Here is a 15316-nt window from a genome sequence, read left to right on the forward strand (position 1 = left end):
GGCTACACAGAGAAACCCTGTCTCGAAAAACCAAAAAAGAAAAAGAAAATATATGTACTATGGTGGCTGTGTCAGTTGGGTGCACTGTGTGAACTGGGATGTTAGAGAAGCCTCCTAAGTTGTTAGAAATTGGTCTTGGGGCTGGAGTGATGGCTCAGTGGTTAAGAGCACTAGCTGCTCTTCTGGGGGTCCTGAGTTCAATTCCCAGCAACCACATGTTGGCTCACAACAATCTGTAATGGGATCCAGTGCTGGGCATGGTAGCTTTTGCCTGTGTGTGTTTGAAGACAGTGACAGTGTACTCATACATAAATAAATATTAAAAAGGAAAAGAAATTGGTTTTGATCCCCCAAGCATGGTAATATGCAGATGGACAGAAAGGACACCAGACAGCAGGGCTGGTTTTCTGACCAAGTGCCTAAGTTATAAACTCATTGTCTAGAACTAATCTGACCATCACCCATGTCAGACCATGTCAGACCAGTGCATCTACTAAACATTGGGTCCAAACGAGCTGTGGGCCTTTCCCTTGAAGGCTGGACTCCATCAGTGTTTTCTCGGAAGCCTTCATTCAATTTGAGAGGATGAGTTTACCCAAAGGTGAGAACCTAGGAGACTGGTCACCACTGAGCACGAGAAAGGCTCTTCTGTGGAATGGCGGATGTCGGGAGACTGGTCTGCAGACACAGTGAGGAAGCCTTACTCATACAGCCCATCTCCTGACCACTCCCATCTGCTGTTCATAAACCGAGAAGGCCCATCACAGCACAAGCTCACACTGTCAAGGACAGCGGCTGCATCCAAGATGGCTTCAGGGCTATCTGAGAGCCGAGAAGTATTTATGTCCATCTGAATCTACTCACCTTGCAGGAGAATCTTCTCACTCATGTGACAGGGTTTCATGTAGCACAGGCTGGCCTTTTTTACCTCCATGTGTAGCACAGGCTGGCTGCCTTTAATTCCAAGTGTAGCTAGGATGACCACGGGTTTGTGGTATTACAGCTGGTCTGTCTTGTTTTGGTCTTTAATACAGAGCCACACACTGTAGCCTGGGTTAGCCTCAAGTTCAAGTCAATCCTGCTGCAGCTTCCTTTTGGAGAGCTGAAATTACAAGCAAGAGTCACCATACCCAGCTTTAAAAAAAAAAAAAAGACAGAAAAAAAATCTAAACACTACACTGTATGAACCTAACTGGTACGGTTTTAGGCACTCGTGCACTCCATCGATCCAGACCCCCTCTTACCAGAATTCTTTAGACATTTTTTAGGCAGGCTCTTACTGTGTAATTAGTTCGTGGCCCTCCCTTAGTGGTGGGATTATACGTGTGTCCTGCCGCCTTCAATTTCACTCCAGCATCTCTGAGGGGGAGGAGCGTTAAAGACGGAGTGGAGACACTTGAAACTTTAAAGTCTCTTCTATAATTATGAGACATGGGGCATACACAGCCTGAGGCCTGCTGTTTTAGCAGGCTTGAGAAGATATACCCGGGGGTTTTGTTTTTGTTACGTATGATTTCAAAAGACACTCTTGGCCTACTTGACCGCTTTAAGCAATTACATTTCCAGAAAACCAGAAGACTTGGCACAGCTTCTGCTCTGCAAAGGCTCTTCCTCTGGCCCAAGCTTTCCAAGTCAGGCTGCAAAAGGGAGGAATACCGGCTTACCAGCTATGAGACGCCGCCACTGCAGCTCTCAGTCCTCCTTAAACAGACACGGGGATGGAACTTTTAAAACGAGGGGCTGGAGAGTTGGCTCTGGGGTTAAAAGCATGTGTTGCTTTAGCAGAGGACTCGGGTTGAGACTCAGCACCCACAGGATAGCTCACAGCTGTCTGTAGCCTCAGTTCCAGGAGACCCCACAGGCATGCATGCTATGTGTACACACACATACAGCAAACCAGTCATGTACATAAAACAGTTCTAAAAAAAAAAAAATCACTGTTTTTGTTTTTAAAAGAATATGAAGGAATCATCTGTCACAGAATTAAATATACTTGTTATTTAGCAAAACTTTTTGGGGTTTCAGATTGTTTTTTTCTGTACCCAGGGTCTCATGCATGCTAGCTAGCCAGGCGCTTATCATCGAGTTATATCCCTAGTTCTCTTAATTTTGAGAAGGGGGGTGTCTCAAAAAATAATAAAGAAAAAGAAAAGAAAAGGACAAAGAAAAAGAAAAAGAAAAAAGAAAAAGAGAAGGGGGTCTCGTCAAGTTTCCTGGGCTGGATTTGAACTTACTCTGTAGCCCAGACTGGCCTTGTACTTGTGATCCTACCTCAGCCTCCCAAGTAGCTGGGACTACCAGCCTATGCCATTGGACCTGCCTTGTGGTTTAATGCTTTAACTCTGTGTCTATGGTATATGTATGCATTCATGTGTAGGCATGTGTGGTTGCAGGCGTGCCTTGCACGCATGTGTGTGGAGGCCAAAAGTCACCTCGAGTATTGTTCCTCAGGGACTGTTCGCCCTTACTTTTCATTACAATTATTTAGTGTCTGTCTGTGTGTGTGTGTGTGTGTGTGTGTGTGTGTGTACGTGTCTGTGCCCACACATGCAAGCACTCTCGAGGTTGTGTGTGTGCGTGTGTGAAGGTCAGAGGACAGCTTGGAGGACGTGGTTTTCCTCCTCCGTCCTGCGGGTCCAGAGATGAAGGTAATCAGCTTTTTCATACTGACCCATTCTGGGGCCTCACCCTTGCTTTTGGAGATAGGATCTAACTATCAACCCTGGGCTGGCCTGGCACTTGCTATGTAGACCAGGCTGGCCTTGAACTCATTGAGATCTGCCTGCCTTTGCCTCCTAAATGCTGGCCCAAACTCAGGTTCTTATGCTTGTACAGTAAGCCATCTCCCCAGCCTGTGTGTTTTTTTGTTTGTTTGTTTTTCAAGGCAGGGTTTCTCTGTGTAGCCCTGGCTGTCCTGGAACTCACTCTGTAGACCAGGCTGGCCTCGAACTCAGAAATCTGCCTGCCTCTGCCTCCCGAGTGCTGGGACTAAAAGCGTGCGCCACCACCACCCGGCCTCGGCCTGTTTTGAGACGTCTTGCCACATAGGCCAGGTTTGCCTTACACTTCTGACAGCCCCCCTGCCTCTGCTTGCACAGTTCTGGGTTTGCAAGCACGTGTCACCATGCTCTGTAGCTTTTCCTCTTATATGTGTAGTGTTAGGGTACAAACCCAGGGCTTCACACAGGCCAGACAAATGTTTTACCACTGGATGACTACCCTAGCTAGCCTACAAACAATTTACTTTTGACAGTGACAGGTACAGACTACTCCCTTCTTGGAATATAGTTTTATTGGATGAAACTATGTCCAGTTGTGAAGAGGGTGTGGCAACTCAGTCATCTGCCCAGCCTTTTCCCTATATAGAGAACCGTCCAGCATTCCTGAAGAAAATGTACTACTACGTCTGAGGGATTAACATGCTTCGCCCGCCACCTTTCCAACCCGGGATGATTCTGACCCAGTTATAGTTAACAAGATATCAAAGAAAGTCAGTTGTGAACTGGATCATCAGCAGAAAAGGCAGTTAAAGTTGGGTGGGCATAAGAGCAGTGAACTTTAAATCCCAGTACTCTGGAGGTGGAGGCAGGAAGATCTGTGAGAGTTCCAGGCCAACCATGGCTGTGCCACTGTGAGACCCTGTTTTAAAATAAAGTAGTTACTGCTCTTGCATAGTGAACCCACGCTTGGTTCCCAGCACCTACCCAGTGGCACAACATCTAACTCCAGTTCCAGAGGGAGCTGATGCCCCCTGCTGGCCTCTTTGGACACTAAGTACCAGACATGTATGTGGTGCGTATACATATAAGCAGGCAGAACGCCCATACACATAAAATAAACCTAAAAAATGAACAACAGCTATCATTACAAAGTACACATGGGCTGGGGTCCCAGCCCTTGTGGTGGTGGCTCAGCTCACAGCCATCTGTAACTCCAGTCTGACGCTCTCTTTTGGACTCTATGAGTACCAGGCACATAGGTAGGACAAGATAGTCAGTGGATAAAGCACATGCCACAGTCTCAATGACCCGAGTTTGAGTCCTAGACCCATATAAAGAAACTGTGACCTGATACATGTGCCTTGGCACACATGCCCACATACACCACAGCCACGCATATATATCAAGCCCACACATACACCATGCCCACATACAAACAATAAAATTACAGGGGAGGGGGGAGGGTTGTTTTTTAAAACAGGGTCTCACTTGGTTGCCCTGGCTGGCCTCCAACTCACAGAGATTTGCCTCAGGAGGAGCAGCTCTGAGGAGCTCCCAGGCCAGCCAAGGCTACATTGCGAGGCTGTGTCTCAAAAAACCCAATTTAAAAAAAGAGTTTGTGGATTGGCTGGAGCCCAGTGACCTTCACCTTTCTTTCACTGCATTTATTTCAGGTCTTTGCTACTCCCTAGGGTTCTCTCCTACCCTCCTCCTTTATCAAGGCAGATCACCTCACTGATTTCAGGGTGAAATTGTAAAAACAGTGATATATGACCATGCTCCCATCCCTCAGGCCCCAGGGTCCCTCCCGGATGACACTAGCTATTGTGTCACATCTGTCCATTCATTCTACAAATATTTCAGGACCTCGTATGGACCAGGATACCTGGCTATGCTTGGTGTAGGATCGTGTGCATGTGGGTTTGTTGTGTGCATGTGTGTGTGTGTGTATATGTGTGTGTGTGTTTTGGAAGAGAGTATACAAATACAAGTCAAAGGGAACAAGCTGAGAACCAGAGACAGGATATCTTTGAAGATCTGCAAGCTATCGGGTGTGGCTGGACAGAATGTGGCCAGAACAGGAAATAAGTATTTGAAGCGGAAGCTGTGCTCCCTCTGGGGGCTACTGGAAGCCACAATGTGCCAGGATGCTGGGCAAGAGCTCCATCGATGATTTGTACCCACCACCTGATCTTTATCTAAGCACATGAAAGCTGAGTGGAAAGCTGGCTCCTGTCTGTGATCCCAACCGACACTCGGGGAGGCTAAGGCAGAAGGCTCGTCACAGTGTGATCCCGACCGACACTCAGGGAGGCTAAGGCAGAAGGGTCATCACAGTTTGAGGACAGAGTGGGCTGCATAGTGAGTTCCAGGACAGCCTGGTATGGTGGCAAATACTGCGATCCTGGCATATGGGAGGCGAAGGCATAAGGACCAGAAGTTCAAGGTCACCCTCAGGTACATAACCAGTTCCAGGCCTGCCCTGTCTGAGAACAAACAAAAATAAAATACTTGCAGGCCAAATTCCAAATATGGATGAATTTTAAACAGGAGATGACGTAGGGGAATGAGAGGTGGGTGGGCAAAACAGCCTGTCTGTTACAGCCACTCGCCACCAACCGTGTCAACCTGAGGTTGACACTCAGAGTCCACCCAGTAGAAAGAAAACCGATTCTCACAAGCTGTCCCTCAGCCTTAGTACCTATTCACCTCCACAAAAAAACAAAAAAGTATACTTTGAAATGATGACTGTTTATTAAAGCTTAGATTACTTTACCTATGTGAAATGAGATTTCCAGGCCCTAGCACAGACAGAGAGCAATCTACAAGTTTGTTGTTATAAGAAGTTCCTAGGAGATTTTAAAACAACAGCAAAGCCTGTGACCTCTGCCTTAGTAAACTGCAATAGGAAACCAGTTTTACTTGTTAAAACCAACTTTTCTATTTATACCCCACACCTCACACCAGTCTATAAAAATGGCCTAAGAAAGGCTTTGTAAGTTGTGTATAGGCCTCTTCATTATTCTCCTTTTTACTGTGGGTTAGTTGTTGTCCTGGGATTTTTATTGCTGTGACAAAACACCATGCCCGACATCAAGTCGGGAAACGGTTTATGTTCCTTATACTTCCAGGTAACAGTGCTCACTGAGGGAGGTCAGGACAGGGACTCCAGCAGGGCAGGAGCCTGGAGGCAGGAGCTGACTCAGAGGCCATGGAGGGGCACTGCTCACTGGCTTGCTCAGCCTGCTTTCTTACAGAACCCAGGACCATCAGCCCAGGGATGGCTCCACCTTCAACCACTAGTGATGGAAAGCCCCTACAGCCTGACCTCATTTCTCTCAATTGAGGTTCCCATCTCTCGGATGACTGTAACCTGTGTATCAAGGTGACATCAGGCTACCAAGAATAACTGACCCCTTGTCAGCTTGACACACAAACACATCACTTCAGTTTTAAGCCGTCACCTTTCCTTTCTGTTCAGTCCCAAGATAACACAATATCGACATCACAGTCTAAAACATCCCCAAATTTAAAAGTCCCATAGACTTTAAAAATGTAAACAGTAGGGCTGGAGAGAAGACTCTGTGGTTAAGGGCACTGGATGTTCTTCCAGAGGACCTGGGTTCAATTCCCAGCATCGACATGGTAGCTCACAACTATCTGCAACTCAGTTCTAGGGGATCTGGCCACATCACACAGATATACATGCTGGAAAAACACCAGTGCATATAAAAATAAGTAAATCTTTAAAAAATTCAAATAGTGGGGCTGGAGAGATGGCTCATCGGTTAAGAGCACTGACTGCTCTTCCAGAGGCCCAGAGTTCAATACTCAGCAACCACATGGTGGCTCACAACCATCTGTAATGAGGATCTGGTGACCTCTTCTGGTGTGTCTGAAGATAGCGACAGTGTACTCACATACATGAAATAAATAAATAAAATTCAAATAGTAAAAGTCCAAAGTCTCTTTAAAATATTAAAATTTGCTCCTGTAAAACAAAAAATAAGTTACTCTCTTACCTCAAGAGAGAAGAACCAGCCCACAGTCGCAGTCAGAACAAAGCAAAGCCAAGTTCCAACAGTAAATGACTCGGCCTCCAGTGTCTGGGAGTCTCTCCTGATCTGCGCTCCTCCAAAGGGCCTGGTCTCTTCTCTGGCTCTGTCCTCTGTAGCACACAGAGCTTGTCTTCTAGGCTCAGGCTGGCTCCACTCCACACCTGCTGCTGTTCTGGGTGGTTGTCCTCTGGTAGTGGCATCTCCAAACCGCTGGGCTCTTCTACAGCAGCCCGGCTGCACTTTCACCTCTCACCTCTCCTGGGCTCTTTTCAGGGACTCCAGGCCTGCCACACAGGGCCAAGCCTCAGCTGCTGTCCATGATCCCTTTATACCTTTAAAGCAGTTATCAGCTGGGTCACTCTTACACAACCAAGTTCAGCTGCCGGCATGAGGTTCAACCTTGGCCATCTCTGGAGCACAGCTTCTGAGGAAACACTTCCCAGGAGACTTGACTCCAGTGAATCACAGCTGATTCTTCTGATCAGCATCTGTTTTCCCCGGAAAAAGCAAAGGTTTTACTTCAGTTGTTCTGGTCTTTTGTTCGTCACAGTTGATTCTTCAGCTCCGGCTGACCAGACACCAGATTCCTCCACAAAAGGCCAGGTAGAGTCCTTGGCTTCCCTCTGAAACTCCACAGTCCAGGCCTTTGTGTTCTGCACTGCTCTGGACATTTGTGTCTTCCAAGCTCCCACAGAGCACCTCACGGTGCTCTGAGCACTCTATGCTTTCCCAGCCCGGAGCTCAAATGCCACCACAACTCTCAAACATCAAACAGTAAGCACGCATGGCCAGGCATCTCTGTCACAGTCACAGCCCACCACGGTCCCGGCAACAACTCCTGTCTTAGGTTTTCTTACTACTGTATGAAACTCCTTAAGGGAAAGCAACTCGGAGGGAAAAGGGTTTGCTCTGTTTACCCTTCCAGGCTCTGTCAGTCCAGCAAGGAAGTTAGGGCAGAAACCTGGAGGCAGGAGTTGATGCAGGGGTCATGGAGGGGTGTGGTTACTGGCTCGCTCAAGCCTGCTTCCTTATAAAACCCAGGACCACCAGCCCTGGGATGGTACCACCCATAATGGCTGGGACCTTCCCCATGGATCACTAATTAAGAAAATATCCAGGGGTTTGGGGGAGGGGCGGATATTGGGATGTAAAGTGAATACATCCTACAGGCTTGCCTACTTACCTTATGACGGCATTTTCTCAGTTGCGGTTCCCTCCTTTCAGATGGCTCTGGCTCCCATCAAGTTGACATAAAAACTAGCCAGAGCTTGTATGTTATGTCTGAGTAGCTTGGTGGTTCTGTGGGAATCCTATCAGTGGGAGTGGGGGCTATCCCTGATGCTTTTGCCTACTTATGGGACCATTGGCCCCTACTGAATTGCCTCGTCCAACCCTGATGCGATGGGATGTACCTAGTCTTATTGAGTAGCTTATTATGCCGCATTTGGTCAGTGTCCCTGGGAGGCCTGCTCTTTTCTGAGGGGAGCTGGAGGGGAGTCAATCTAGGGGAGAAGGGAGGTGGCGGGGGGAGAGTCTGGGGGAAGGGGAGGGAGGGGAAACAGGCTGAGATATAGTATATGAAAGAATTTTTAAAAAGCCTTGCCAGCTCACTTATCTTTGCTATCAATTTTTTTTTCTGTTGACTTAGAAAGTAAATGTTCAGCTGGGCAGTGGTGGCGCACGCCTTTAATCCCAGCACTTTGTAAGCAGAGGCAGGTGGATTTCTGAGTTCAAGGCCAGCCTGGTCTACAGAGTGAGTTCCAGGACAGCCAGGGCTACACAGAGAAACCCTGTCTCGAAAAAATAAACAAAGAAAGTAAATGCTCTCTCCACCTAAGCTATTGTCTCTGCACATTAGCTAGTGTTTAAAAAACTAGTAAATGGGGAAGTGGTGGCCCATACCTTTAATCCCAGCACTCAGGAGGCAGAAGCGGGTGGGTCTCTGAGTTTGAGGCCAGCCTGGTCTACAGAGCAAGCCCAGGACAGCCAGGTGCACTCAGAGTTCTGGTTTCTTTAAAACCCCTCATGTTAAGTGTTTCTGTTTTAAGCCCAGGTGTGGGATATGGGGCTGCTTCAGTTTGTCCACAGCCGTGAACTATGATTGTCTTGTGCTCCAAGAGGGGCAGGGTTTTGCCATCTGCAGATAGTTTAATTCTAGAGACTTTGAAGAGGGTATTAATACAAGGGCCCCAAGAAGGCCTGCGGCAATTGCTCCCCTTGTTGTTGCTGGGTCGCTGTGCCCCTGGGAACACCACAACCTAGCCAAGAAAGAAGCCTGTGGAGGTCTCTGTCCTTTTCCCCCTACAACCTTTCCCTCCTACCTCGTGCTGTGTGTGTGTGTGTGTGTGTGTGTGTGTGTGTGTAGGGGGGTTGGGAGGAAGAGAATAGTATAAGAGCTCAATAAAATAGCTTAAAAAAGAAAAAAAAGTCAACAGTAGAGAAACCTTGTCTCAAAATAAAAAGAAAACAGACAAGAACTAGTTGTATAGGGTGAGCCCACAATTATTCAAGTTTCTGAAATGATACACTGCTGTGTGACTATCACACTTCTCTCCTTTCAGGCCTACGAGGGTAGAGAGCTTGCCTGGCATGCAGAAAGCTCTGAGTTCAACCCCAAGAACCTTAGAATGCAGAGTAACAACAGGGGAGGCAGGCCAGCACAGCAGCAGACTGAGGCCATTGAAAAAAGTAAACAAAGTCATGCCAGACTACATATCTATCAACATATAACACCTTGCCTCAAAAACAAAACAAAACAAAACAAAAAAACCAGGGAAAAAATCTTTTTCGATGGTGATGAAGACTGAACCCAAAACCTGAACGGTTGTAGACAACTGCTCTGCAAGCCAGCTCTAACTTCAGGCCTTATCCACTGTTATTTTGAGTCTCACTATATAGCCCAGGCTCGTTTGTTCACCCCCAGACCTAGGATTACATTTATGTTATCACCAAGACTGCTTTATTGTTCTTGCTTCCTAGTTTAAGACAAGCTCTCACGTGTCCCTTCCCTTTCTGCTCTGAGACTGGATCTCATGTAGCCCAGGCTGGCCTGAAGTCCCTACGTGGCCAATGACATCTGATTCTTTCTGTCTCCACCTCCTGAGTGCTGGGACCCAGAGCTTTGTGCAACCATCTGCGCTACATCCCTTGCACCGGTACAGACCTTTTTACTTTTCGGAGCTTTCTCCAGCCGGGGAAAGTCCGTTTCAGGCTACAAAATTGGCTTGTGCCTCATTCTTCCTAAGGCGCCGCTGGAAATCTTCTACCCTGAGCTATTTCTGATCCACTTGCTTGCACAAGCTCTAGCATATGAGGCGCGCTGCCAGAGTTATTTATTCATCTGTTTCGGGACGGTGGGCCGGTTCCCTCTCTGCACCCAGACCTTTGGTAAACTACAGGGAAAAAGTGCAAATACTCAGGCTGGGCAATGGTGTCGGAAAGGAAAGGAAGGGCTGCAGAGTCCAGCGTTGCATTTGTCCGGGATCTCCCGGGGGGAGACGCCTCCACAAGGAGGAGAATCGGAAGCAGATGACCAGGCTAAACTGTAAATCTTAACATCTACTTCAGTCTTTCGGCTACGATCAAATGTGTAAAATAAATAAAAATGCAAAACTCTGCGAGCTACACCATTCCGCAGCTAACAGTCGCGGGGGGGAAGCGAAAGCAGCCCCAGCCGCCGCCCCGCCCACCGCCCGGCCTGGGCCCGCCCACCTCCCGGCTCCGCCCCCTAGCCTTGCGGGCGTCCGTGGGTCTGCAGCCGCAGGGTCATGGGTGGGGACAGCTCAAGCCCTTTCAATTCCGGAACCGGCGCACGCCTCGGGACCTGAGTCACCAACTGTCACCACGGGCCGGAAGTCACCACCTACCTTCACCGCTGGGAAAAGGTTTCCTGTGAGCCTGCGGGTGCTCGCGGACTACGACTCCCAGCATGCTCTGCGGCCACCGCAGTTAACCCTTCAGGGACGGGAGCTGCCCTGAGTCCCGCCCCCCACCTGCCCCTTCCTCGGACCCGGCAAGGTGAGTTTTGAGGGGCTGGGAGGGCCTTTTTCCTCTCTAAGGCTTAGGAGTGAGTGAAAGTGGGGGAAACGGGCGTGCTGTTTAAGAAGGATTCTTTATTTTCCAAAAATGGGACAATTTGCAGTAAAAAGAGTCTGACATCCTTTTGCAAATGGGAGACCCACTGCTACTCTGCGAACTCTGGGGCCTAAGTAGAACGAGCAGTCCCTCAGAATGCTACGTAAATCTTCTTTATCCAAGAACGGAGTAGCCAGAACCTCTTAGCTCTCAAACATCATCCTTTCCCTTCATCAGCGCTTCCAGCAAGGTTTGTGACTCAAAGCTGAGCTAAGGATTTTGTTGTGACTGATGGTGTGTCCCTGTGGATACCTATGAACTCCTTAGGAGGTCCTGTAACCTTTTGGGTCATTAGGGGGCTCATTGTCTCCCAGGGCCCCCTCCTTCTGTGTGTGTGTGTGTGTGTGTGTTTGTGTGTGTCTGTGTGTCTGGGTTCCCTCCATGCTCATTAGGCATTCTAGCCTTTTGTCTGATTTGAATAACATTGTCTTGTTGAAAACTGTTCCTTCTTTGGAATTATGTGTGACAGATGTTAAGCCTTGCCTACACTGGAACCCCTAAATCAACATTAGGTATAGGAGACAGTGGGTAATTACATGCTTCGGTTACTGTGCATAGTTTAAGGTTGGGGGTAGGTGGGGGCCCAGGGACTACAAGTTCTAAGGATACACAGGAAAAGGAAGAAGGGAGTGCAAAGGCCCCCTCCTCTCGCCTTTTACTGTTTCCAGATTTTAAAACTTCCCACCTGATACTAGCCCCCCTCCCCTACCCCAACTCTATCCCAAGTCCTTGCTTTGCTTGGGCTTTTCCACGGTCTAAAACTAATGCAAGTTTTTGTTTGTCTTTCTACTTTAGTTTTCTTCTCTCTTCCCTTAGCTCCTATCTCAGAATCACTGGCAAACATCCTATCTTCACCCTAGAGGTTAGCAGTCCCTATTCTGACAAGTCTCGTGTTTCTTCTCTGTACCCTTAAAGAAAACATTCTGTTCAGCTTTAGGGGAGGAAGAAAACTTTGGGAGCAGGAGTCCTGAACCATAGGCGGCCAGGGGAGTGAGAGCAGACAGGCATAAGTCTCTTCTCCCTCACCCTTGCCAACTGGCTCCCTGTCCCTGCCGCTGCCCCCGCCCCTTGACATCCCAGACTCCCTGCCTATTTAAACAGAGATGGGTGCCCCCATCGGCACATTGTTCTTTGGCCACCTGACATCATGCCTCCCAAGAAAGATGCTCCCGTGAAGAAACCAGCAGGGCCCTCCATCTCTAAGCCTGCTGCCAAGTCTACTGCAGGGACTCCTCTAGCCAAGACCAAGGCTGAGCTGGCTGCCCCCCAGGCACCTGCAAAATCCCAGGAGCCCCCTGTTGATCTCTCCAAAGTGGTGGTGAGTCCTGGGGAAGTGTGAACCTGGAAGGGGTAGTTCAGAGATGCAGTGCAGCCTTGGGTGTCCAGGAATATGTGGAAAGGGTAGGGAATGAATGAATGTTGGATGAGGTTGGGGCTCCCAGATCAGGCCATTTTCCGTGGTGGCTCTGCTGTTCAACTCAGAAGGCTACATCTCTGAACCCCAGGAGGGGAGACTGAAGAGGACAGACTTGTTAGACAATCACAGCTGGGGGCAGGGGTAAATTTAGCCTTTGTTCAGCCCCCAGTTATGTGAGGGACGCAGGACTCGGGGTAGCAGGAGGGAAGGGAACAGGTGGCGTGGGATTAACCCTGTTCCCAAGAAACCCTCCCCCTATAATTCCTCTTGGGATTCTCCCAAGGCCCAGAGCTGGGAACAGGACTAAAGTGGCCGAGCTCCCCGCCTCATCTCTTTGGGTCCCTCCCCAGAAGTGGCTGCCAGTTGGTTGTGATAGAGAGGGACTGAATCAGCCCTGTCATCTCCTCACCTGCCCTTTTTGTCCCCTACAGATCGAGTTTAACAAGGACCAGCTGGAGGGTGAGGAGAAGCCCATTTCCTAAGCCCCATTGTCCAACCCCAAACTCCTGGTCAGATTCTCTGTTCTCCTGACCTTGAAACCTCCCACACTTGTCCTGGTCTCCTCCCTCCTGTGCCTGGCTCTAGCACATGAGCTTCTGAAGCAAACCTCCCTCCTCTCTGTTGGTGATGGGGATCCTTGGTCACACTGCCCTATCCTTACATCTCAGAGTTCAGAGAGGCCTTCGAGCTGTTTGACCGAGTAGGTGATGGCAAGATCCTGTACAGCCAGTGTGGGGACCTGATGAGGGCCCTGGGCCAGAATCCTACCAACGCCGAGGTGCTCAAGGTCCTGGGGAACCCCAAAAACGAGGGTGAGAGGAGACTTGAGATTTGTGGGGTTTCAGTTTTCTTCTTCTTGGTGTTGGAGGTTGAATACAGGGTTCTGCCTGGGCCATTGAGCTCCATTTCTACCCAACAACTTTCTCTCCTTCCTCTTTTTCTTTTCTTTTCTTTTTTTTTTAGATAGGATTTCAGTATCCCAGCCAAGAATGACCTTAAATTCTGATCCTCCTACCTCCACCTCTGTCTACTGCCCACTCTAGTGGTGGGATTACTCCAGTTTATGTGATGCTGGGTTGAATCCAGGGCCTCAGGCAAGCCAGGCAAGCCCTTTATTACGGAGGTACTTTTTTTTTTTTTTTTTTACTTTTTGAGACAGGTGCTCACCGAATTACTCAGGTTGGCCAGGAACCTACAGTTCTATCCCAGAACCTACAGTTCTATCCCCAGTTTTCTTTCTCTTTTTAAATTTTAATTATTATTACTCTTCAGATAGGGTTGTTACTACTACTACTACTACTACTATTACTACAACACAGGGTGTCTATATATAGCCCTGCTTAGCCTGGAACTCACTGTATAGACCAGGTTGGCCTCAGACTCAAGAGGGACTTTCCCTGCCTCTGAATGTTGGGACTGAAGGTGTGTGGGCTTAGTGGCTCTCTCTGTGTTTTGAGTGTGTCCTGCCACTGGGCTACATCCCCCCGCCCTTCCTTTTAATTAATTAATTAATTAATTTTTCTTTCTTTCTGTTGAGACCGTCTTAAGTTGTTCTGGCTGGCTTTGAACTTGCCTGGTAGCTGTAGTTACAAAACTGCACCACCAGTCCTGGCAACAGTTTCAATTTTCTTTTTTTTTTTTTTTTTTCTTCGAGACAGTGTTTCTCTGTATAGCCCTGGCTGTCCTGGAACTCACTCTGTAGACCAGGCTGGCCTCGAACTCAGAAATCCACCTGCCTCTGCCTCCCNAGTGCTGGGATTAAAGGCGTGCGCCACCACGCCCGGCTAACAGTTTCAATTTTCAATGACAGAATATTGGTAAGGCGACAGAGGACGCTGGGATGGATCTCAGGATCAAAAACTGTCAAACACAGGGAAGGGAAACACCCTGAATGCTGAAGGGGATGAAAGTCACGATAGTAGGGTTGGATGACACTGGATCCCACACCTCAGTGATCTCTCACCTCTGTCTAATCGCCAGAGCTGAAGTCCCGACGTGTAGACTTTGAGACGTTCCTGCCCATGCTGCAGGCAGTGGCCAAGAACCGGGACCAAGGCACATATGAGGACTACCTAGAGGGGCTTCGTGTGTTTGACAAAGAAGGCAACGGCAAAGTCATGGGAGCGGAGCTCAGACATGTTCTTACCACTCTCGGTGAGGCAGGGCCCAGAACTGTGGGATGGAGAAGTGGGTGGACCTCGAAGAGCTAGGTAGAGCCTGGGATGGGTTTATGGTTCTGCAGTTATGGGCAGGAGACTCGAGAGGGCCAGCATTGTGGAGACAGATCATCTAGAGGCTAAAGTGTCCAGCAATGAGCCAAGGGCAGGGAATGCGATGGGAGCCTCATGTCCCCCTTTGCAAGCCACACTTATGTTGATTCCATGCAAGTCTCAACCCCGGCAGCTTGTTTCGCTGTCAAAGCTTTCACCTGCTCCAAGGCACCGCTGATATGAAAAAGGGCACGGGTGGGAGGACGAACCACCCCGAGAGTGGCTTGGGCTAGTGAGGCAGGGAAGGCGGGGGTTCTAACTGTTTTTGGGTTCAGGAGAGAAGATGACTGAGGAAGAGGTAGAGACTGTTCTGGCAGGCCACGAGGACAGCAACGGCTGCATCAACTATGAGGGTGAGGGGGCAGGATGACCAGGGCGTGGGAGTACCCTCAGTTACCCGAAGGTCAGTTTCTCAAGTCCTCTCGTCTCCTCTTGTGCAGCCTTCCTGAAGCACATCCTGAGCCTCTGAGCTCCGCCCCTGGTGTCCTCTTGAGAGGCAAGGGTCCTCGATCCACCAGTTAGAAGCGCAGGCAGTGCTGGGCTGGACTACTTTTTTCCCCACCCCACCCCACGTAGAACCTGCGGCGTCGGAAACTTGCCCCACCTCCTGTGCGGCCAGAAGCGCGTTCCTGCCACTAGGGGGCACTTACAGTTTTGAAATAAAAACATGGTTCCTGCTTTGGTTTCCGACTGTTTTCTTTTGAGAAAGGGGAAGGA

The 15316-nt window shown here is 48.9% G+C and overlaps 1 protein-coding gene and 1 long non-coding RNA gene across 4 annotated transcripts; one reads left to right on the top strand and one right to left on the bottom strand.

Annotated features, from left to right (window-relative positions):
* Nucleotides 1–873: 873 nt before the first annotated feature.
* On the bottom strand, nt 874–10400 carry LOC115064688. Its single transcript, XR_003844496.1, has 3 exons — nt 9942–10400; nt 6743–7266; nt 874–1102 (listed from the first exon to the last, which is right to left on the bottom strand). It is a non-coding gene; the product is annotated as an uncharacterized LOC115064688 (long non-coding RNA).
* Nucleotides 10401–10549: 149 nt separating this feature from the next.
* Myl6b (myosin light chain 6B) lies at nt 10550–15271 on the top strand. 3 transcript variants are annotated; one of them, XM_029542340.1, is made up of 8 exons: nt 10784–10795; nt 10920–11102; nt 12014–12230; nt 12761–12788; nt 12998–13141; nt 14310–14483; nt 14875–14952; nt 15040–15271. In XM_029542340.1, exons 3-8 carry the CDS (start codon nt 12060–12062, stop codon nt 15066–15068), a joined length of 624 nt encoding a protein of 207 aa, XP_029398200.1. In that variant the 5' UTR covers nt 10784–10795; nt 10920–11102; nt 12014–12059; the 3' UTR covers nt 15069–15271. The 3 variants fall into 3 exon arrangements, with proteins under 3 accessions (XP_029398201.1, XP_021060732.1, XP_029398200.1); XM_029542341.1 differs by lacking the exon at nt 10920–11102 and having other exon boundaries at nt 10550–10795; nt 11993–12230; XM_021205073.2 differs by lacking the exon at nt 10920–11102 and having other exon boundaries at nt 10550–10795.
* The last annotated feature ends 45 nt before the right edge of the window (nt 15272–15316 follow it).

Source organism: Mus pahari, chromosome 9 (genome assembly GCF_900095145.1).
Source record: "Mus pahari chromosome 9, PAHARI_EIJ_v1.1, whole genome shotgun sequence".
NCBI lineage: Eukaryota > Metazoa > Chordata > Mammalia > Rodentia > Muridae > Mus > Mus pahari.